This window comes from Xenopus tropicalis, chromosome 5, assembly GCF_000004195.4.
Source record: "Xenopus tropicalis strain Nigerian chromosome 5, UCB_Xtro_10.0, whole genome shotgun sequence".
Lineage (NCBI taxonomy): Eukaryota > Metazoa > Chordata > Amphibia > Anura > Pipidae > Xenopus > Xenopus tropicalis.
The window spans coordinates 19,433,408-19,457,700 of record NC_030681.2 but is presented as its reverse complement, the minus strand read 5'-3'; the positions used below and the strand labels follow the sequence as shown (position 1 = coordinate 19,457,700).

At 37.7% G+C, this 24,293-nt stretch overlaps 1 protein-coding gene across 2 annotated transcripts in view; it reads left to right on the top strand.

Annotated features, from left to right (window-relative positions):
- The window catches only part of srbd1 (S1 RNA binding domain 1), a 108,199-nt gene that overhangs the window by 77,439 nt on the left and 6,467 nt on the right, over positions 1 to 24,293 (top strand). Inside the window, exons 17-20 of one of the 2 annotated variants that reach the window (XM_004914754.4) lie at positions 11,003 to 11,109; positions 12,471 to 12,647; positions 13,936 to 14,100; positions 23,155 to 23,339. In XM_004914754.4, the coding sequence (XP_004914811.2) occupies positions 11,003 to 11,109; positions 12,471 to 12,647; positions 13,936 to 14,100; positions 23,155 to 23,339 (634 nt within the window). Of the gene's footprint in view, positions 1 to 11,002; positions 11,110 to 12,470; positions 12,648 to 13,935; positions 14,101 to 19,626; positions 20,000 to 23,154; positions 23,340 to 24,293 lie in introns of those variants that run through there. The other variant, XM_004914756.4, reaches the window with a different exon arrangement.

Below are 24,293 nucleotides of genomic sequence, written 5' to 3'. Positions count from 1 at the left end.
GGGCTATTCTGCCCCCAATAAGGGGTAATTATATCTTAGTTGGGATCAAGTACAGGTACTGTTTTATTATTACAGAGAAAAGGGAATCATTTAACCATTAAATAAACCCAATAGGGCTATTCTGCCCCCAATAAGGGGTAATTATATCTTAGTTGGGATCAAATACAGGTACTGTTTTATTATTAGAGAGAAAAAGGAAATCAATTTTAAAATTAAAAATCGGAATTATTTGATTAAAATGGAGTCTATGGGAGACAGGCTTTCCGTAATTCTGAGCTTTCTGGATAACGGATCCCATACCTGTACCTTTTCTCTTATAGAGTGAAAAGTATCCTTTAATATATTGTGATAGATAATCTCTACATTTAATAAATTGTAGAACTGTTCTTGCTTTCTGATTGTGTGTTGGGTGTATTTAATTGTCTATTTTTGGGGAAAATAAAGCCAGATTGGATCTTTCAATCAACTGTAAGTTAGGCACAATGGGTTATACCTGATATATATAATTTTTTTTTTTTTTTTCATAAACCTTAACTTCGGTTTAATAGGTTCACATTAAATTTGATTTGTTTGACATTATAGTCATTGTAATGGATAAAATTCCATAAAAAAAACAACCTATAAATGTATGTGAATTCTCCTTGGCCAGGAATGGGATGTTTGGATGCTAAAGGGTTGAATTATAAAAGATCAAACTCTGGAATCCAGAAATATTTTGAGCGGTTCAGTCTGTTTTTGTGTTCAACAAAACACGATGAACATAATTAACACAAATTTTGTTTGTCAGAATACGTTTAGTGTCCTTGATCAGCGGAACGCATTCATTTCCTACAGAGTGTGTTTGCTCAGCTCTGTGCAGTAATACCCATTCAAATTCTTGGCGATTTAATTATAATTGTCTAAATCATATCAGTTAGGATTTATTGTAAAAATTGTAAATCATCCCGGAATCTGATCTAAAAACCGCAAATAAACTTTGCTCATTACTTTTAAAAGGTTTCAGTTCTGCCGTTTGTTTTTTTTTTTTATTAGGAATTGCAGAATGTTAATAAAAATGAAATATCATAAATGAAAAACCTTTATTTCTAATGGTAAGGCATTTAAAGCCATATTTATGGGAGGGACGTTATTTTAGTTCTTTAGAATTCGTGTTTAAAACTTACAAGGGGCCATTTACAAATTCAAATACAGTGTGCAACATGCAATTTCAGATGCAAATCGTTATTTTTTTTTTTTTTACCTACAGTGCCACTTTTTCTCACCATAATTCCAATGTAAATGTGGCTGCGCTCTTAGCTGCATCTGCTGAAATTGTGTCCGATCCGAACTGCATTTCACTATACTGTATATACTCGAGTATAAGCCTAGTTTTTCAGCACCCAAAATGTGCTGAAAAAGTCACCCTCGGCTTATACTCGAGTCGGGTGCCATGGGTCCCTCTAGACTAGCACCCTCTGTCCTTTGTGTGCAAATTAGGCTTCCTGCAACCAGACCCACCAGTGCCCTGGCCTAGGCTCCCACTAGCAATACTTATTTCCCCTTACATCTCCTCCGGGACTGAGTCTGCTGCCAGTTTGCCAACGCGCAATGAGCGTGGGGTAGTACTCATATTGTTTTTGTTGACCCTCTTCTCCACTTACAGAGCTAGTTTATGGTTTTTCTTGGAAATAAATATTGAAAAACATATACCCCACTGATGCCTCAATTAATGTAATTTTATAGGTATTTATTTTGATTATTAAAACTTAGCAGTAGCTGCTGCATTTCCTACCCTAGGCTTATACTCGAGTCAATAAGTTTTTCCAGTTTTCTTAGGTAAAATTAGGTACCTCGGCTTATATTCGGATCGGCTTATACGTCGCTTCCATTTCTATCTCACTGAGTGCAACTCTTCTGATGATTGGTACACAACTGTGCCTATTGAGGGAACCCAGGAACTGCCTCCAGGTCTAGGATGGTGGTAGCTTCTGTCTTCCCCAGGGTCTATAAGGGCAGTTGCGCACCATTCCTCAGAAAAGGTGGGATGGATCCATTGGCAACCATGTAGAAATGCAGGCCTATGTTGGGACACAATTACAGGTATTGGACATAATGCTTGGGACCTGGGGCTTTTTTGGGGGAAAACAAAGCCAGATTGGATCTTTCTATCAGCTATACTCTAGGCATTCTTGGGACCTGGGGTTTTCTAGGTAAGGGGTCTTTTCTTATTTTGGATTATTACACCTTATGTCTGCTAAAAATCATTAAACATTAAATACACCAAATAGGATTGTTTTGCCTCCAATAAAGATTAATTATATCTTTGTTGGGATCAAGTACAGGTACTGTTTTATTATTACAGAGAAAAGGGAATCATTTAACCATTAAATAAACCCAATAGGACTATTCTGCCCCCAATAAGGGGTAATTATATCTTTGTTGGGATCAAGTACAGGTACTGTTTTATTATTACAGAGAAAAGGGAATCATTTAACCATGAAATAAACCCAATAGGGCTGTTCTGCCCCCAATAAGGGGTAATTCTATCTTAGTTGGGATCAAGTACAAAGTAAAGGATATCATTTTTTAAAATTTGAGTTATTTGATTAAAACGAAGCCTATGGCAGACAGCCTTCCTCTAATTCAGAGCTTTGTGGTTAACAGGTTATGAGCCCATACCTGTACCTTAATAATTGGTGTCAATATGCACTCTCCATTGTGTCCATTTTAGAGCACCCCTCTTGCGTGTGTGTTTATAAAAGTTCCTTATAGTTAATCAAACTTTTATTTAATCCATGCTGATATTGCAAAGGAATTATAGCCTATAAATAAGGTTATAGCTTATTCCTTCACTGCATATTTATCTTAATAAATTGAAGTTATTACATAGATGCCACTGCTTAGACAGATATCTGCAAAATCTGTACAAGCGCATCCCTTGTGTTACTGAAGCAAAAACAAGCAATATAGCAGCTCCCACTCAAGCGTAATACATCCAAGCAATGTTCTGCACAAAGGAAAATAAATGGAGGATAAACCCTACTTAGCAATAGTTTGTTTTTGTTAAAACAAGAAGATATTCCATGTGTTCTTTTCTCTCCTGATCTAAATTGGTGCCTGTCCTTCCCCAAGCTAAATATTAGGTTCATTAATAATGATTTTTTTCTTTTTTTTTTTTTTTTTTTAAAAAAGAACTTTGGGTTGCTGATATCTCTGTTTTCACTTTTTACCCGAGTCAGTCCTTTTTTTAGGCACACACACCACCTTTAATAAAGGACAGCTGTTACTACAGGCTTGTGAAATAACATCCGTTTAAAATGTTATGCTCACTGTTTTTCTGATTTATAAAATACAAGAGATCACTCTTTGCCGTGGAAGAGTAGTCTGTACCTGGTATAATAAGCCTTTGAAGTATTTTACTAGGTTTTAGTTGAAAAGGTTTCCTCACTTTTAGTTACTGGTTTTCCAGATGTGACAGCCAACGTTCTTTAAGCGGGGATGGGGGAGGAGGTGGGCCACAGATATGGCTTTCCTTCCACGTTCTCTTGCCCATAAAAACTCTATTGTTATGGTTCTTTAAAGAGTGTCTTATGTATATTAAACATGGTTGTGATGCTGCAGGAGTATAAAGTTTCATAAATGAATGTGTGCATTAGAGTTTCCATTAATGTTTGGCTTCTGTGTGCCGAAGGAGGCCCCAACTATATATATAATATATATATATATATCTATCTATCTATATCTATATCTATCTATATATATATATATATATATATATATATATATATATATATATATATATATATATATATATATATGCAATAGATCCGGTGTTGCTGGTCTTTTCTTCAATATTTAAATTCTTTTACCGTGCACCTGGGATGAGGATTGAAGCGGTGTGCCACCCTTGGTTCGATATATATATACAGTGGTGTGAAAAACTATTTGCCCCCTTCCTGATTTCTTATTCTTTTGCATGTTTGTCACACAAAATGTTTCTGATCATCAAACACATGTAACTATTAGTCAAAGATAACACAAGTAAACACAAAATGCAGTTTTTAAATGAGGGTTTTTATAATTTAGGGAGAAAAAAAATCCAAACCTACATGGCCCTGTGTGAAAAAGTAATTGCCCCCTGAACCTAATAACTGGTTGGGCCACCCTTAGCAGCAATAACTGCAATCAAGCGTTTGCGATAACTTGCAACGAGTCTTTTACAGCGATCTGGAGGAATTTTGGCCCACTCATCTTTGCAGAATTGTTGTAATTCAGCTTTATTTGAGGGTTTTCTAGCAGGAACCGCCTTTTTAAGGTGATGCCACAACATCTCAATAGGATTCAGGTCAGGACTTTGACTAGGCCACTCCAAAGTCTTCATTTTGTTTTTCTTCAGCCATTCAGAGGTGGATTTGCTGGTGTGTTTTGGGTCATTGTCCTGCTGCAGCACCCAAGATCGCTTCAGCTTGAGTTGACAGATGGCCGGACATTCTCCTTCAGGATTTTTTGGTAGACAGTAGAATTCATGGTTCCATCTATCACAGCAAGCCTTCCAGGTCCTGAAGCAGCAAAACAACCCCAGACCATCACACTACCACCACCATATTTTACTGTTGGTATGATGTTCTTTTTCTGAAATGCTGTGTTACTTTTACGCCAAATGTAACGGGACACGCACCTTCCAAAAAGTTCAACTTTTGTCTCGTCGGTCCACAAGGTATTTTCCCAAAAGTCTTGGCAATCATTGAGATGTTTTTTAGCAAAATTGAGACGAGCCATAATGTTCTTTTTGCTTAAAAGTGGTTTGCGCCTTGGAAATCTGCCATGCAGGCCGTTTATGCCCAGTCTCTTTCTTATGGTGGAGTCGTGAACACTGACCTTAATTGAGGCAAGTGAGGCCTGCAGTTCTTTAGATGTTGTCCTGGGGTCTTTTGTGGCCTCTCGGATGAGTTGTCTCTGCGCTCTTGGGGTAATTTTGGTCGGCCGGCCACTCCTGGGAAGGTTCACCACTGTTCCATGTTTTTGCCATTTGTGGATAATGGCTCTCACTGTGGTTCGCTGGAGTCCCAAAGCTTTAGAAATGGCTTTATAACCTTTACCAGACTGATAGATCTCAATTACTTTTGTTCTCATTTGTTCCTGAATTTCTTTGGATCTTGGCATGATGTCTAGCTTTTGAGGTGCTTTTGGGCTACTTCTCTGTGTCAGGTAGCTCCTATTTAAGTGATTTCTTGATTGAAACAGGTGTGGCAGTAATCAGGCCTGGGGGTGACTACAGAAATTGAACATTGAATTGATAAACCACAGTTAAGTTATTTTTTAACAAGGGGGGCAATCACTTTTTCACACAGGGCCATGTAGATTTGGAGTTTTTTTTCTCCCTTAATAACGTAAACCTTCATTTAAAAACTGCATTTTGTGTTCAATTATGTTATCTTTGACTAATAGTTAATGGTTTTTGATGATCAGAAACATTTAAGTGTGACAAACATGCAAAAGAATAAGAAATCAGGAAGGGGGCAAATAGTTTTTCACACCACTGTATATATATATATATATATATATATATATATATATATATATATATATATCTCTATATATGTTGTATCCGAGATATTATTCCTCGGCATAGACTGTGAGCGGGGAGCTTTGTACTTTCTATTACACAACCCTGGTAATAAGGAAATGAGATACATACATAGATGTTTAGGACCTAGGGTTTTCATAATAAGATATCTTTCCATAATTTGGATCTCCATGTCTACTGAAAAATAATTTAAACATTAAATAAACCCAATAGGGCTGTTCTGCCCCCAATAAGGGGTAATTATATCTTAGTTGGGATCAAGTACAGGTACTGTTTTATTATTACAGAGAAAAGGGAATCATTTAACCATTAAATAAACCCAATAGGGCTGTTCTGCCCCAATAAGGGGTAATTATATCTTAGTTGGGATCAAGTACAGGTACTGTTTTATTATTACAGATAAAAGGGAATCATTTAACCATTAAATAAACCCAATAGGGCTGTTCTGCCCCAATAAGGGGTAATTATATCTTAGTTGGGATCAAGTACAGGTACTGTTTTATTATTACAGAGAAAGGGGAATCATTTAACCATTAAATAAACCCAATAGGGCTGTTCTGCCCCCAATAAGGGGTAATTATATCTTAGTTGGGATCAAGTACAGGTACTGTTATGACTTATTATGTACTTCATAATTTCTCTTTAATGGGTTTCTGGATAATGAATCCCATACCATTATTGCTCTGCACTGCTGAATTAAAATCTATAAAAGGCACTAGTGATGGAACATAGTGCCTTATATTTCTCTTAAATATTTGTAATTTTTAAGGAGGTTTCGTTTAAACTAAAGTTTTATGTCATTTGGACAGTAGAATTCTAAGACAATCGGCAATTACTTTTTTAAATATGCTAAAGGTGCTCTCTAGTTAACTGTTAAACTATTACCTGGTTGGTAGGCTTACCAACACTAGCAACTGATTTAGGGTCAGCTTCTGATTAACCATATATTGATTAGAAATATTTCCATCGATCACTGTTATGCCCTATATGACCCCAATGGCTCGTTTCTTGGTCAATGGTGAACGTGGGTGCCCACTGGATATTACACTTTTGACTTTGGCAAATGTATCTGCAATAGGATTTTTCTACAGCAGGTTTGTTCATTGCAGGATAGATGCGTTTGTGTTGATACCGATAAACATATTCACCCACATTAACATTTTGCATGTAGCCAGAATTGTTATGGATGAACTATTTTGTACGTCTATTTTGTTCCGTCTGTGGAGTTTAATGATCCACAATACTAATTACACAGAACATGACCGGGCTATAACATTGTCTCTCACTGAAAAAATATCCTTCCTGTAAGAGAAGTCATCTGCTTCTGCCTAACAAGCTCCGAACTGGGCACTAATTCTGAATCTAAATTTGTACAGAAGGTGTGAAAATATTGTCCCTGTGTTGCTAAAAGATGTCATATAAATCTATATATACAAAACCACAAAGATAATAGTGCCTGGGTGTATATGTGTAACTACATACAGAAACAGTGATAACTTCAGGGATCATACATAAGTAATGCTTCATGCCCCTTCTTAAATCACCAAACACAGCATTAAATGAAAAAACTGTATAGGAATGCAGTGTCCACAATGGCTTGATGTGAACTAGTGATGAGCGAATGTTATGGATTTGCAACAAAATTGTTTTTTCAAAATTTTCAGCGAAGAAATGCCCATTCACTTCAGTGAATGCGGAGTAAGGAAAAAACCTTGAGATAAAACGCCCATTACACAAATGAAGAAAACGGGTATTGGGCACTCTGAAGACTCGCAGTCTTCAGGCCATCACAAAATATTTAAAAATAAAAAAGAATCTTTATTTAAACCTTCATCTCACAGCCTTGCACGTTTGTGTCTAAATGACCATTGGCTTTAATGTATTTGGGATAAAAAAACTTGGGAAAAACTCCCATTGAATTTAATGCATTTAGTACGAAAAAACGACCGTTGATTGCGTTTACCGAATTTTTCAGCAAAGTGAGACAGAACAGATTTGCTCATCAATAATGTCAACAAACCACAAGTGCTGTGAAACCTGAAACATCATTGATTTAATGACTCCCCACCCCCCAGTGTAAATTGTCAAATATTTGTGTTTGTTACAATTCTGTAAATCTGTATTAGGCTTCTTCGGCTATGTTGGGCTTTGATATTAAAGGGGATTGAACAACCACATAATGCCAGCACAGTATTTTCTTATCTGAGATTGTCTGCATTGTTCTACATAAAACATTGTACTCTATCCTTTGTTAAATAAGCAGACTATTCTAGAGCAATTATACATAAATGTTTTCAGCCCTGATCTAGAACCTTTTTTATATAGTTACATAGGGTTGAAAAAAGACCAGTGTCGATCAAGTTCAACCCATCCAAGTAAACCCAGCAGACCTAACCCACACCTACCAATCTATACACTCACATACATACATAAACTATAAATACAACCACTAGTACTAACTGTAGATATTAGTATCACAATAGCCTTGGATATTCTGATTGTTCAAGAACTCATCTAGGCCCCTCTTATAGGCATTAACAGAATCTGCCATTACCGCATCACTAGGAAGGGCATTCCCCAACCTCACTGCCCTCACCGTGAGGAACCACCTACGCTGCTTCAAATGGAAGCTCCTTTCCTCTAATCTAAAGGGGTGACCTCTGGTGCGTTGATTGTTTTTATGGGAAAAAAGAACATCCCCCAACTGCCTATAATCCCCTCTAATGTACTTGTACAGAGTAATCATGTCCCCTCGCAAGCGCCTCTTTTCCAGAGAAAACAACCTCAACCTCGGCAGTCTCACCTCATAGTTTAAATCTCCCATCCCCTTTACCAGTTTAGTTGCAGTCTCTGCACTCTCTCCAGCTCATTAATATCCTTCTTAAGGACTGGAGCCCAAAACTGCCCCCCATACTCAAGGTGAGGCCTTACCAGGGACCTATAAAGGGGCAAAATTATGTTCTTATCCCTTGAGTCAATGCCCTTTTTTATACAAGCCAGCACTTTATTTGCTTTAGTAGCCACAGAATGACACTGCCTGGCATTAGACAATTTGTCATCAACAAAAACCCCTAGATCCTTCTCCATTAAGAATATATACTGGGGATATACACACTCACTGATTATGCTATATATAGATAATTCAGACATTCTTCCAGTGTAGTTTGATGCAGTAACCTCCTTCAGTTTCTCTCTTTGGGGCAAAAGAGTTAATCCGTATTTGGGATCAGCAACCGCCACAAAAGCTCACTTTTATAAGACTTCGAAATAAAGCTCTGAAACCCAAAACCTGTATTTTACACCAGCGCTGCTGGCCTTCATTGGGAATGGCACGAAGCTCTTGTGTCTGCCGTAAGCTTTCCATGGGTCGCTTGGCCCGTGCCATTGCTGATTACTGCTTTGAACTGCCACATGCCAGCTGAAACGAAGAGGTTATTTTATAGCTCACGGGAGAATAAATGTTCTTTATTTGAGTTTGCATGTGCTTCAAATGAAATTCTTACCCCAACCTTAGTAGTTCCATTACTTTCCTGGGCTGTAGCCTCCAGCTAGTAGTGTTGATCAAGGAATTAAAGGGAAGTTAAAAGCAAAGACTTCATCTTACTGCTATGAAGGTAGGTATGTGTGAGGCCCCATCTTATTGCACAATAAAGAATGTCAGAGGTACCGAAAGGGATAACTTTTTGGTCAGCGTAAATTTCCATGCTTTTATATCTGGAATAGAACTACAGGTATGGGATCCGTTATCCAGAGAGTTCCAAATAACAGAAAGCTTGTCTCCCATAGACTCCATTTTAATCAAATAATTCAGATTTTTAAAAATGTATTTACTTTTTCTCTGTAATAATAAAACAGTACCTGTACTTGATCCCAACTAAGATATAATTACCCCTTATTGGGGGCAGAACAGCCCTATTGGGTTTATTTCATGGTTAAATGATTCCCTTTTCTCTGTAATAATAAAACAGTACCTGTACTTGATCCCAACTAAGATATAATTACCCCTTATTGGGGGCAGAACAGCCCTATTGGGTTTATTTAATGGTTAAATGATTCCCTTTTCTCTGTAATAATAAAACAGTACCAGTACTTGATCCCAACTAAGATATAATTACCCCTTATTGGGGCAGAACAGTCCTATTGGGTTTATTTCATGGTTAAATGATTCCCTTTTCTCTGTAATAATAAAACATTACCTGTACTTGATCCCAACTAAGATATAATTACCCCTTATTGGGGGCAGAACAGCCCTATTGGGTTTATTTAATGGTTAAATGATTCCCTTTTCTCTGTAATAATAAAACAGTACCTGTACCAGTACCTGTATCTTAGTTGGGATCAAGTACAGGTACTGTTTTATTATTACAGAGAAAAGGGAATCATTTAACCATTAAATAAACCCAATAGATTTGTTCTGCCCCCAATAAGGGGTAATAATATCTTAGTTGGGATTCTAATACTGGTAAGATATAAATTTAGGGGCAATTGCTGACCCTGAATTCAAGTGGGCCCTTCCTGGTTAAATTGCAGGTAATTTACAGTGTTATATGATACCAAAGTACAGTCTGAGAAATCAGCAGAAAACTATGAATCTGTATTTAATCCCAGTATTTGCTGAAGGTATAGACTCTCTTTGGAAATGAAAGGGCTGGTAGCCAATTATTTGGCTGTTACTTTTATCATGCCAATTGAAAACCACATTGACTGTAATGCTTTATAGACTATGGAGCACGGATAGACAGGAAAGTGCTCTGTTCATGCTCCGCTGGCATTTAACCATTCACATTGCTGATATTTGCTTCTCTCGCTGAGTGATGTGCGAATCCTTGTCGGGAAGATGTTGAGACACCGTCGCGGTGGTGCAGTTGTGTACAGGTGATGTAAGGTTACGTTGCTGATGGAGACTAGCTAGCGTGATATTTAGAAACCATCAAAACAAGTTGTGTTCCCAGATCATATGGCACTTCCTGGAAATGAGTCATATAAAGGAGCGAAACTCACATTTTTAATAATCTATCATCTCAGAATGTCTCCTTTTCTGGTACTAAATGTTATGTTTTATGGATATTGCATCTTTTAAAAAAGCAGGAGAGTTGCCATTTGCCTTGCTAAGCTTTCTTATCTAAATGATTTTGCTAATTTTTCCTATTAATAGCTCTACAATCTGTTGTGGTATAAACAGCAGATTTTATATAGGAGCTCAAGATACTATGTGTTACTTATAGCTTGAATCTTAGCCATAAAGCATGGCAAAACTGTAGCTGTGCTGGGAAAACAAAGGAGACTAACCTATTCCTTTATTGTCCCATATTCAAGCACAGAATTGCGCATTTCTTGTAGGCATGTATTTTTTTTATATTGTTTCTTGTCACCTATTTCATTATTAGCCATGATGCACAATCCTGCATTACCTAATGTTTCAACCTTCCCTTCCAGCACGACGTCTCCCAGACTTTATTAAAGGCAACTCTGGACAGTGTGGTTGAAGAGTGCGTGAGCTTTGTGGGAGTGGATATAAACATTTGCTCTGAAACGCTTCTCAGGTAAATATAAAGTATTCTGTAACTGCCATACAAAGGGATTGAAATCCTCACTAAAACTGGCAGTTGCCTGACTCCTTCCTTGCAAGAATATGTGTCATAAAATTGAGTTCCTGTATTACATTTTCCCATCACGCAAGCTGTTTTGATTTCAGCAGTGCAAATGTTACAGGACAGGGAATGTTCCACCCACTTGCTAGACTGCTTAGTTGAACAGATAATAATCTAATTGCCCATCACCATGGTAATGTTACTCTGGAGGTATTTTCCATAGATCTGTACCTGCTAGGGCAGTGGTCTCCAACCTTTTTTGCACCACGGACCAGTTTCAAGCAAGTCAATTTTTCCGAGGACTAGGTGTGGTGGGTATAATACAGCTCATCATAATACAAAATCAGCAACTAGATGCGCCCCAGCCCCTCTGCTTCTTAATCCCACCTGAGTGGTGACACCCTCTGACACTTAAAGTGATACTGACACCAGAAATGAAACCTTTTTTGACATTGACATTGTCTTTGCATGCTATTTATAATTTTGCCATAAATATATTTGTCCAATCTTTTACATTCCCTATCTGATTCCCCATGTTCCTCTATGAGGGGGCGGCCATATTTGTGCAGCAGGAGTCTGTTAGCATTAGAAGCTATAACTGACAGGCTGAGAAGGGACAGTCAGGTTGGCAAAACAGTCAGGTTTTGGGATTTCAAGTAACAATTACTTACGAAAGCAGCCCTATCAGCAAAAAATGATCAACACGACCTATAGGGAACTTTTTATGTAGATTCACATTTTAAAAAGTTGTTTTTTCGTGTCAGTATCACTTTAATATGGAGCATTAAGTACTTTGGTCCTTTTTGCGATCAGTAGAAAGCTTCCTGGGCTTTGCATAGCTGTTTCATGGAGTTGGGATCACAGGTAATTGGGACCAGAGGTGGCTCACTTCAGCACAGCCCATGGCCCAGCACCGGTCCCCGGCCCGGTGGTTGGGGACACCTGTGCTAGGGAATCTATTGTGTCTATGTCTCGGCCAAGAGCAAACAGTGGCACAACTCCCTACATATATGGTGTAATTCTTTTAACACTGGTCAGCAATAATCCCTTTGGGTTTGGCAAGCCCTACATATTGCCCTTTTCCTATAAGTCCTTATTTAATGAATATCTTAACTATTGTGGCACCCTGTCTGTGGATAGGATTATGTCTGATCAGCATTTGCCCTTTAATGACCTTCACAAGCAATGAGAATCTCAAACATACCTCGTGTGGCCTAAGTGAAAAAGTCTGAATTGAAGACCAAGATAATATTTTAAAGTCAGCTACATTGCTCTTTTCATAAAGTGGACCTACATAACTGTTTATTTTTTAGGCATATTGCTGGGTTGAATTCTGCAAGAGCCAAGAATATCATTGAATGGAGAGAGAAGAATGGTCCATTTATTACCAGAGAGCAGCTCAAGCTTGTCAAAGGTCTGGGTCCTAAATCCTTCCAACAATGCGCTGGCTTTATTAGAATTAACCAGGAGTACATACGGAGCTTTTGCAGGTATTCTTTTACTTTGTGTTTTGTATAAATTGGTAACCATTATGTTTACTTTGTTGAAAATTATCACTCTTGTAGTGTAAGAGACAGTCCATCCTCTACATAAAATAACAAAATACATTATACGAATAACTGTGAAAAGTAAATCAGTTGCATTGCATTATAAGAGAAAGGCAAATAGAAAGGGCTGATTTAGGGATTGGAGTGATGTGAACTGCTATAATTTATAAAACAGGGTCTACGGTGATTATTATTGTTAACAAAACATATTCCACAGCAGCTGTCCAGTAGAGGGCTACATACAAATATACAAATACTCTTCAACACAGGAGTTAGAGTGAGCTTTGCTAAGTAGAGTTTACAAAATGTGTATGAACATGTACAAACCATTATAAACTGGTGGCAATTATTGACATAAGTGATTACTCCTTTACCCTTATGTCCATCCATTGGTTTGACCTGCAGAAAGTACATCAGATTAAATTGATTGCAAATTTCAGTCTAGGATGCGAGCAGTGCCAGGTAGGTTCCTTGCTTGGTGGCCCAGTTACAATGGCATAAGTACAAGGCCATTTTAGTGGTGGCAGGACTCTGTGCAAGACATAATTTCATGATGGCCCTTTGACTTCTAATGTTGTACATTAACATCAACTGGATGTTCATAGCTTTAGCAGCTTTGATAAATATAATATTGACAACTTCTTGCCCAATTGTCCCTCTTTTTTCCTAACTGCTAGACTGTGGGGCTTTGACATGTGCAGGTCCTGGGTTGTCTCCTATCTTTCGGACCCCTAAAGATAGCTTTCTATGTGTCTCTATGAGAGCCAATACATTGATAATGCAACAGGAAAGCACCATATCATTTCCATGCCCCATTTTGTCTTACTCTGTCGCTGACTTTGTGCAGGCAGCTCCCACTGAGATGAGAACAACATAGATTTTTGAATCAACAGGCTTGAGTGCTAGAGGTTTGCTCTATTATGGTTGGGTGGACGCAAGTCATTTAAATTGACATTTTCCAGTACCTTTCTAAACCTGAGTTTAAATCTTCCAGACATTCATGTTTGTGGAACTAAGAAAAATATATAATATTACTTAACACATATGAAGCATAATTTACATTATTAAACCTGTGCAACAGCTAGAGTATGTGCTACATCATGCTTATAGAGAAGGTACTGTGGGGGGAGGTAGAGTGATGTCAGCAATGTGTATGTGCTAATGAATAAGTTATATGCCCGAAATAGCACAACAATGATGATTTGTTTTTGTTTGCTTTTTTATTTATCAGGGACCAACCAACAGGGAACCCCAGAGGAACAGACCAAGCCAATCCCAGCAGCAGTTCTTCTAAACAGGGCAAGAAGAAAGGCAAAACTTCTGCAAATGTGCCTTTAAATCCAAACCCTTTGGATCAAACCTGTATCCACCCCGAGTCATACAGTATAGCAATGAGGTAAGTAGAGTCGAGGTGAGGCTATTTAGTATGTTGGTTATGTAGTATGTTGCCATGTCATAGATCAAAAAGGAACACAGATTCCAATCTTCAACATCAGCCCAGTGATAACAGTGTCAGATTCTACAGTGCGTGGCACTTAAAGGGTTAGGTTCCTGTATCTTTAGCTCATAAAATCATTGGGACTCTAATATTAATGATTTAATCCATATAGTGGCAGCTGCTCACACAGCCGATTCATATTGTTTGTACACAGTGAATGCGAGTGGTCTGCCCCATTGTCTCTGAAACAGATGGTTGTTGTTTTATTTGTGCAAATACAGGTTCTCTCTTGTATTGAAATGAATCCGCACATATTCCTTCCTTTTAATGTTCTGTTTGCTAACTCCAACATGGCTTTTCTAAGAGAACATTTTATTGCTGCTCCCAAGTCTGCTGTGAGAAGCCAGGAAAGAAGGTATGGTCTGTTCCAGGAATGGAAGTGAGGAAATACAAGGAGTAGGCTCATCAATAAAACATGAAAACTCTATGGTTATGTTTAGTAAAGTGTCCTCGGCTGTTAAAAGAGTCAAATTTGACTCGTACAGCCACAGGTGACACTTTTATGAAGTGCCAGGTGCGAGACTTGAGCCCTGGCACTGCAAATACCCTATTTTTAGAATCCTTCAGGTTGCCAGCGTTTTAATTACTGAGGTGTGACTCTCACTCCAGTGATTAGCAAGGGGAAATACCAGCACCTCGAGGTGTCTGTAGTCCCTCCCCATTTAACCCGGTGGCACCAGTACACACAGACTGGAGCTGCTTTGATATATACTTTTATCTCTTCGGATTAATGCAGGAAATACTTGAGTATTTTTAAGATTAAAAAATATGACTTGTTCAGTGATAATACTTGTAACAGAGAACGGAAAGGACACTAGAAAGGGAAGAGTACAAATACTGTGCTTCTGTGCAAGATCAAAATGATCCAGTGTGGTCCTGGTAGATAAGCACTTTTCATGTATATTTTTTTAAAACAGATTTGTAGACACTAAGTGGCAGATTTATCAAAATGTGAGTTTGGAGCTCAATACGTAAAACTCACCCACGTTTTATTCATTTCTATGGGATTTTTATAAGCATGTTTATCAATGGGTGAAAGTTAGAACTCACCATTTGATAAATACATTTCTAAAAATCCCATATGAATGAATAGAACGTGGGTGAGTTTTATGTATTAAGCTCCAAACTCACATTTTGATAAATCTGCCCCTAAGGGTGAAGACACATGGAGCTACTTAGTAACAGCTACTTGTCATGGCTACTAAACACCAGAAAATACCTTTCCATAAATACTGAGAATTGCCTCTGCTAAAACACACGTAGAGACAATGATCAGTAAATAATCAGCATTGTCTACTAGTAGCTCCGTGTCTTCACCCTAAAAATATTCAGCGCAGCCCAGTAAGGGTGAAGACACACGGAACTACTAGTAGCAGCTACTTCTTCACCCTTACTCCTAGTTTCACCACTGTGTCCCCTACCCCAAACATGTACATCTTGGTACAGGTATGGGACCTGTTATAAAGAATGCTTGGGACCTGGGGTTTTCCAGATAAGGGATCTTTTCATAATTTGGATATCCATACATTGTCTACTAAAAAAAAACATTAAACATTAAATAAACCCAATAGGATTGTTTTGCCTCCAATAAGGGGTAATTATATCTTAGTTGGGATCAAGTACAGGTACTGTTTTATTATTACAGAGAAAAGGGAATCATTTAACCATTAAATAAACCCAATAGGGCTGTTCTGCCCCCAATAAGGGGTAATTATATCTTAGTTGGGATCAAGTACAGGTACTGTTTTATTATTACAGAGAAAAGGGAATCATTTAACCATGAAATAAACCCAATAGGGCTGTTCTGCCCCCAATAAGGGGTAATTATACCTTTGTTGGGATCAAGTACAAGGTACTGTTTTAACAGAGGAAAAGGAAATTATTTTCAAAAACGTGAATTATTTGATTAAAGTGAGGTCTAGGGGTGGTGGCCTTCCCTTAATTCAGAGCTTTCTGGATAATGGGTTTCTGGGTAACAGGTTCTATACCTGTACAAATATGTTTCTGTGAAATGACTGAAATATTCCCCAGCGTTTATATTTGCCATATATTCTGTTGTACTGTAAATGTTACTTTTTCATGGACAAGCTTGAAAGTTTTCCCTTTGTCCCAGACTTTAAAGACATCTGCTCTGTTAAGTCCATGTGATGAAGTTTATGGTGTGTAAAATTTTGAAAAAGTCATAAAATCTACACAAAAACTGGTATCTGTTTCTTGCTTCATGTCACACCACTTGTGCAAGCTTCAAATACTATGTATTATTAATTCTTTATAGAGTTGCACCCCCTGCCCTTTCAGGGTTATGAAAAACTCTCACTAAGGAAAAGGCACATTGCAACATGCATGGGATTTAGCAAAGCATATGCGAATACGTGGTCTCGCTGGTGAATCACGGGCGCAAGTTGCAGAACATGGAATTAGCGTGGCCCCTGCTATTAGACTGGACTTTGTGCCTAAAACCTTGCCATTTGCGTCTTAATTTATGCAGTTTGCATGGAGCGATGTTTATTAAATGAACCATGAGGCTGTGGATCCGCTCACATTTTGTGCAAAAATAGGGGCAATTCTTGACCGGGGGGCTGCATTGTTAGTGAAGAGAGTGTAATTGCTCGCTCTGCACAAGAAAAGCCAAATTTCCAGTTTACGTGACAAAAAGTCACAAGGTTTTAAGGTTCGGATTTGGTTCAGCCAGGAAAATGGATTTGGCTTAATCCAAATCTTGCCAAAAAAGGGCGAATCTTGCCCGAATCCCAAACCAAATCCTGGATTCGGTGCATTAGCCATACCCAAAGAATATAATATAGCATTCTTGCAGCAATTGTTCATATACACATCAGATATGGGATCCCTTATGCACAAAACCATTATCCAGAAAGCTAGGAATTAGTGGAAAATTTAGTAATAAAATAGTACCTTGTACTCAATCCCAACAAGGCTGAATGAATCCTTATTGGTGTCAAAACAATCCTATTGTGTTTATTTAATGTATCTTTAATTGGTTTAAGGTAGGATGATCTAAATTACAAAGTCTAGGATCCTGAGCATTTGTAATAATAGGTCCTATACCTGTAATTTCCTCAGGGCTGTCCAGCTGGAGACTAGTGGGCTTTCCAGGTGTTTCATGGTCTCCTTTAGCCTATATATATATATATATATATATATATATATATATATATATATATATATATATATATATATATATATATATATATATATATATATATATATATATATATATATATATATATATATATATATATAGCAAGACAATGAGCCGCACACGCAGGGACTTTGTTAGAAAACAAATTTTTTTTAATGAAAACGATCCAACGTTTCGAGCACCAACTGTGCTCTTCCTCAGGGACAAAACCAACTGGTTTGTCCCTGAGGAAGAGCACAGTTGGTGCTCGAAACGTTGGATCGTTTTCATTAAAAAAAATTTTGTTTTCTAACAAAGTCCCTGCGTGTGCGGCTCATTGTCTTGCTATATACATGTTTTTTGCAAGCACCTGGGGCATTTGATTACTAGTAGGGTGTGCTCTGTTCTTTTCTGTATATATATATATATATATATAAATAATCAGGCACTGCAAAGAAATACTTGTAATGAACTTTGTGGGAACAGTTGGTTTAACACATTTCAGAGTAAATGAAAGCCTTTCTGTTGGACAGCGTGCATAATCCTTTTCTCTGCATCACCATCATTTCTCACTGCCAGCCATTCCGTGCCACCTTGCTAATTTGGATTTCATATACAATAACCCACATCAGAGCAAGAGACTAATTCTGTGTCCCACAGTACAGAATAAATACAGAGTACTTCAGCCAAAGAGATGTGGGTGGCCTTGTCATTTTCATTGGTTTCACTTGATTAAACCTTGACATTATCTCCTCTACAAGTCATCCAAGGGATTCAAATGAAATGTTCCTTTGCCTGAGAGATATCTAGCTGGCCTTTTTATCCATTCCCTTGTATAGAGGCAGATACTGATTTTGTGTTTTGCCTCACAAGTGATAGTGTTGCACTGCCATTAATCTTGTGTCGCTGGAACAATATGTAATGGAGTATCGCCTTCCCTTACTGTAATCCATGATACTGTTTGCTATTGAGTCAAGTTACGTGATAATGCTCATGAGCGCCCAGAATTTCCACATACTGTTGGGAATTAACCCTTCAAGCACACCTTCATTTGTATTTTTATAATTGTTGGTTTGTTTGGTTTTTTTTATAAAAAAATTGCATATTTGTTCAGCCTCTGTTCAGGTCAGGAAAAAAGAAAATAATGCTTATCTCATTGGACGGTATTCAACCTAGGCAAGCAGCCATTAGATGTTACTGGCATAGGCTGACCTACCCATTTCTCTGCTCTCCCCACCAATCTGGCTGCTTGTCTAGTAGCTTTTTAAGGCATGTAAACTCCAAAAATACAATTTTGCTAATGGAATAATGTATAGTTCTAAGCATCTGTCCAATATATTAATTAAATTATTTTAAAGGAATTGGTAAATCTGTTATCCAGAAAACTCCAAATTACAGGAGCATTGACTGAATCAAATAATTCACTTTAAAAAAAAAAAAAAAATCTCCCTTTTCTTTGTACAGGTATGGGCTCCCTTATCCGGAAACCTGTTATCCAAAAAGTTCTGAATTATGGAAAGCCCATCCCCCCAAAGACTCCATTATAATTAATCCTTATTGGGGGCAAAAAAGCCTATTGGGTTTATTCAATATTTAAACTATATTTAGCAGACTTAAGTTATAGAGATCCAAATTATGGAAAGTTCCCTTATGTATGTATGTATATCTTTATAAAGTGCTACTTATGTACGCAGCGCTGTACAGCAGAATCTGTAAAACCCCAGGTCCCGAGCATTCTGGATAGCAGGTCCCATACCTGTAATAAGAAAACAGTACCTTGTACTTGATCCCAACTAAGAAAGAATTAACACTTATTGGAGAAAAAAATCCAATAGGCTTTATTTAAAGTTTAAATGATTTCTAGTAGACTTAAGGTATAGAGATCCAAATTACAGAACCCTTATCTGGAAAACCCCAGGACCTGAGCATTTTGGATAACAGGTTCCATACCTGTATCTCTCTGTCCTTTGCCGTTCAAATAAGACTTTTGAAACAATGTATCAAAAGTCAGCTGTTTTAAAGGACCTATGAAGTAACATGCAAGGTGGGAATATGGGGTCTTAGCTGAGGAAGAGGCAGAAAGGAACGGACAAATTCTGCTTTCAGTTTCCTTCACTTAGCAATTAGCAGCCTATATATTAACCGTATAAGCAGAATACAGTCCAGAAAAAAAGTATACATGAGTCATTGCCTGTATGTATAAGATCAGCTTTTTTAAACTTTTGCTTTGATTCTACTTGAGTTTCTTCGCTGTTTGATCACTTGCAAATGAATTTGTCTTTCAGCATCCTGGCAGGATTCTGAAACCGATATCGTCTAACTTGGCGTTTTACAATGGCTTTAAATAGACAGGATCGATACGGTGCATTATCCCTAAGCCAATAACACAGCTCCATCTATTGATTGTTCTTTGTTCTTCAACTTCTTCTGCCGGATCCTTGGGCCATTGTTGTTTCAGTAGAAACTGGATCCAATACATTCTCATTATATGAATATTTTAAAACACCTTTATATACCATTTTAGGATTCTTCTCTGGGGTGGCACAGTTTTACAGTTCTTAGATAAATTAATTGGAAGTGAACACTGATGGTATGTGTTCAGTGTTTTTTAGCCACCAAATCATGCCCCAAACTTGGCTTGTCTATGTTTTAAAAGGGTGGTTTACCTTTAAGTTAACCTTTAGTATGTTATAAAATGTCCTATTCCAATCAACTTTGCAATTGATCGTTATTTTTTGTTTTTTACATTATTTGCCCTTTCTCCTCTTCATCTTTCCAATGGGGGTCACTGACCCTGGCATCCAAAAAACTATTGCCCCGTGAGGTTACCATTTTATTCCTTATCTGTCTATTCAGTTCATCCCCAATTCATATTCCAGTCTCTCATTCAAACCACTGTTTGGATGCAAAGGTAACGAAGGCTCTATAAACCAGATAGCTGCTGAGATTCCAAACTGAAGAGTTACAGAAAAAGATAACTAAAAAACCACAAGTAAAAAATGAAAGCCAATTGGAAGTTGTCCCAGAATATCAATATCTATGTCATGCAAAAGTTAATTTAAAGGTGGACAACCTCTTTAAATCAGTTGGGGGATCCCTTGAGAAGAAAAAAAAAATACAACTTGTATTTTTAACCTGGTTTGTCATTGGCCAGCGGGAACCTCCCTTTCCCTTTAACCAAGAGTAGCTCTACATATAGATACCATTATACATGGTGAGTGGTGGACCTTTGGCAAAAAGACTCCACATTTCAATACAATTGCTTAGTTACACATCCCGGCTGCTTTTATCAAAGAAGGAGACGCTGAGATACTATTTTCCATCAGTACATCAGTAATCGTGTTGAAATGTGGAGTCTGCATTTTTTTAATGCCCCCTGCCCAGCAGTGTTTTTTTTTTGCCTTAAATGTATTATTTACATAAGGGAGATAGGAGCTTCTTATTGGCCACCAGTTCATTTGTTTTGGGTCCAGGTATGCACTAAAACCCCTTACTATAATTCCAGCAATATTGGTGAACTTAGTTTATATAGACAGACATATGATTTTGTGAAAATTGCTGATGTAAAGTACAGTAGTTCTGCGCAGTAAGGCCCCACATATTAACACTAAGCAAGTCTTCAGCTGGGCAGTAACCCTTAGGTACAAATCATTGATTAGATATGTTCCGCTAGCTGTACAAAGAAGAATAAAAGCAATAATATCATTGGTTGTCATATGTTAGTGCCCTGGTGCAAATGTGTCCAGTGTCGTTGGCTGAGCCCCAGTAATTGCCATAAAGAATTCTGTTGTTAGTTATTGTTTCTTAACATGACACATTCAAACCTTCTATGTTACTTTGGTGACTGTCAAATGGGCTGGCAATAACTAGTAATCATAATATAGGGATCGTCTGGTAACCTTAATCTAATCCTTCAGAATCCCCTGTGTCATCATATCTTTCAGCAGTATGGCAGGAGCATTCTCTTGGGAAATCATACATTAAATGAAGAACTGTTTATTTTTCAAGTTGAAATTAGTTCAGCTGTTTTGAAATTTTAAACCGCAAGTTCAAACTAATTTAACCATTCTGTGTAAAATGTGGAGCCATCTGAACGCTCCATACTATTAAATGCTTGCAACTATAGAAAATCCTCTCCATTGAGCGATGTTTGCTAGACACATGCATATGCACCTCTTATGAAGCCAAAGTGAGACAAAAGACATCGGGAGTCATTTATCAACAGTGGGCAAATTTGAACCTGAGCAGTTACCCATAGCATCCATTCTGTGATTAGGCATTTTTTGCCCACAGCAGGTAAAACAATGAAACCAAACATTTGATTGGTTGCCGTTATTTACTGCCCAGCTGCAAACTTGCCCATTCTTCATAATAATTTTCCCTATATGTGGAAAAAACCCTAAAAACAAAGTTCCTTCATTGTACTACAAGTAGTATAAGCGGTAGAGCCGCAACCTAAAGCTTAAAGCTGATGGCATTCAGGGAAATTTGTCGCTTGCAGTTAAATCTGCGCTACTGTGGGTGACAGATTTCCCCAGAATGCTTTCCCACTCACAATAAAGTAAATCACCAATGGAAAGACAAACACTGTGCTTCGTTTTTCAAGTCCCCCAAAGTTTCCTCATTAGGACAAAGCTCCTTGTGTGCCATTAGATTTAGGTGTCACATATGGGAGTGGGGTGCAAAGACCACTTTAATAAATACATGGAGGAAGGAGTGTTTGCATTGCATAATACAATGTTCTTCAACAGACCCTGGTTACATTGAGTTGAAAAAAGACCAGAGTCCATCAAGTTCATCCCTTCCAATTAAACAATTAATGGCTGAGGGATCTGTGTACATTGCACTGAAGGCACATTTACCCTTGGCCCTTTTTTGAGTATTTTCTTTGTTACAAAGCATTTTATTCATAATAATGATTGGTCACAAGTATTCATTCCCTCCATATCCAAAATAGGCACCAAGGAAGTATATAATTTTTAATGTAAGAGTTGAAGGAAAAACACAAAAGCAGAAATGTGATATGAAAATAATGAGTGCCCTGGAGAATACTTGGAGGCCAAAATGTTTCCATCTTACAGACCATACTTAACTTGAATGTTTTTACAGTTGACATACTTTAAAACTTTTTGGGGATTAGTCTTTACAAGTGAAGCAATCAACTGCTAGCTTTCTATTTTTGCCTTCTTGATTTAACATTTCTAATATTGCTAGGTCTGGTCCACTATCCTTCAGCTTTTAAATGCTTTTTATTTTCCTTCAGCATCTGAGCTGAACCACATAGGGTTGCTCTTAATGCTTTTTACGCTTGTTTCCTAAAGGAATAACTAAAGAATAGTAATGATTTAATAGCAACCCTGCCCTTTGCCCAGAATACTCTTCTGTATTGAATTATTAGTCGTCATGCCCCTTCACCCAGAATACTGTTGAATTACTCAGAAGAGTAATGATTTATTGTTTTTCTGTACTTACTGACATAGAGCAACCCTGTAGCTAACACAACCTTGAATGTAATTCCAGGGTTCCCTGTGTAGATACGTTTGTATTATAGGTTATGGTTCCTTTATGCAGATGCTTATGTAGGGAACAGACGGTTTCCTGAGCCTGCCTACGAGCCTCATTTGCTAGAAAGCCCTTTGTGCTTGTTTTGTATAGATAAGTAGAAAAAAATCAGTTATCAGGTTTTATTACTGTATGAATATATTGCTTTCTGGAGAAAAACTGTTTTTAATGAATATACCCACACTGTTTGCCCATGTCTCTTATAGTCTTATCAGCTGCATGTCTGACATAGGATGTGCTTTTTTTAATAGGTTCATTACCCTGGTGGGTGGAAACTCCAATGATACTGGAACTCAGAAAATAAAAGACCAAGTTAACAGGTTCATTCAACGAGAGGCAGTTGAAAGTGTCGGGCAGAAACTTAACACAACCGTACACACGTTGCAGCTAATTATCGACGGCCTCTGCCAGCCCGAAGGCTTTGATATCCGCACAGGTAAATTACTGCGTCCTAATCCCATTGATCTGAAACTGACCAGTAACCCATAACTGAGAAATCTTTCTGTTTGACTTTATGATCAAAGTGGGATACAGCATTCCTGGATACCTTCAGCAGTTTATAGGCAAATTGCTTTTACAGATGATGATTTGAAGAAAGGAAACGTCTTCAGCCAACAGTGTGAAGGGAATACAGTACCACTAAACTAGCAGTTTAAAGGGGCAGTGTCTTCAAAATAAAACCATTTTCGCCATAAAAATTTAGCAGTAAAGACAAACTAATGCATGAATGAAAGCTTTAAAGGAAAAATATACCCCCCCCCCCTTTTTTTTTTTTACACAGACATACCAAGTTGGATTAAAAGGAAACCATAATAGTCTGTGTTCACTGGAACCAGTTCCCTCTCCCCCTTAGGCTCACAGTATAATTCAGCCCCACTCTCAATTTTTTTCCATTGTGAAGTGATGGATTCTGGGACTTAAGGTCCCTCTGCCTTCCAGAGAATCTGTGCATCACCCACTATGGAAAGCAGAAGAACTTCAAGTCCCATAATGCATCACTTCAAAGTGGTGCAAGGTAAGGGTGGGGTTGCAGTACAGCTTGGAAAATGGTTCTATTAAGAGGTTTAGATAATGTTTATGCACCTTTCCTACACAACCCGGTAGAACTGGACAAACCCATGTCAAAAAGGAGGCATATTTCCCCTTTTATGGTAACAAAGCAGTGTTATTATTGTAAGCATAAATATTTACACTCATTATATTTTAATTAAGCTCGATAATCAGTGCCTGGCTATGTTGATTATCCTAATAGGGGAGGAGAGGATATTATTTAGATTTTTCACAAGGGCAGTAATATAAGATGAAAGTGCCAGTTGCACATTATGGATAACATGATAACATATACAGGTATAGGATCCCTTATCCAGAAACCAGTTATCCAGAAAGTTCC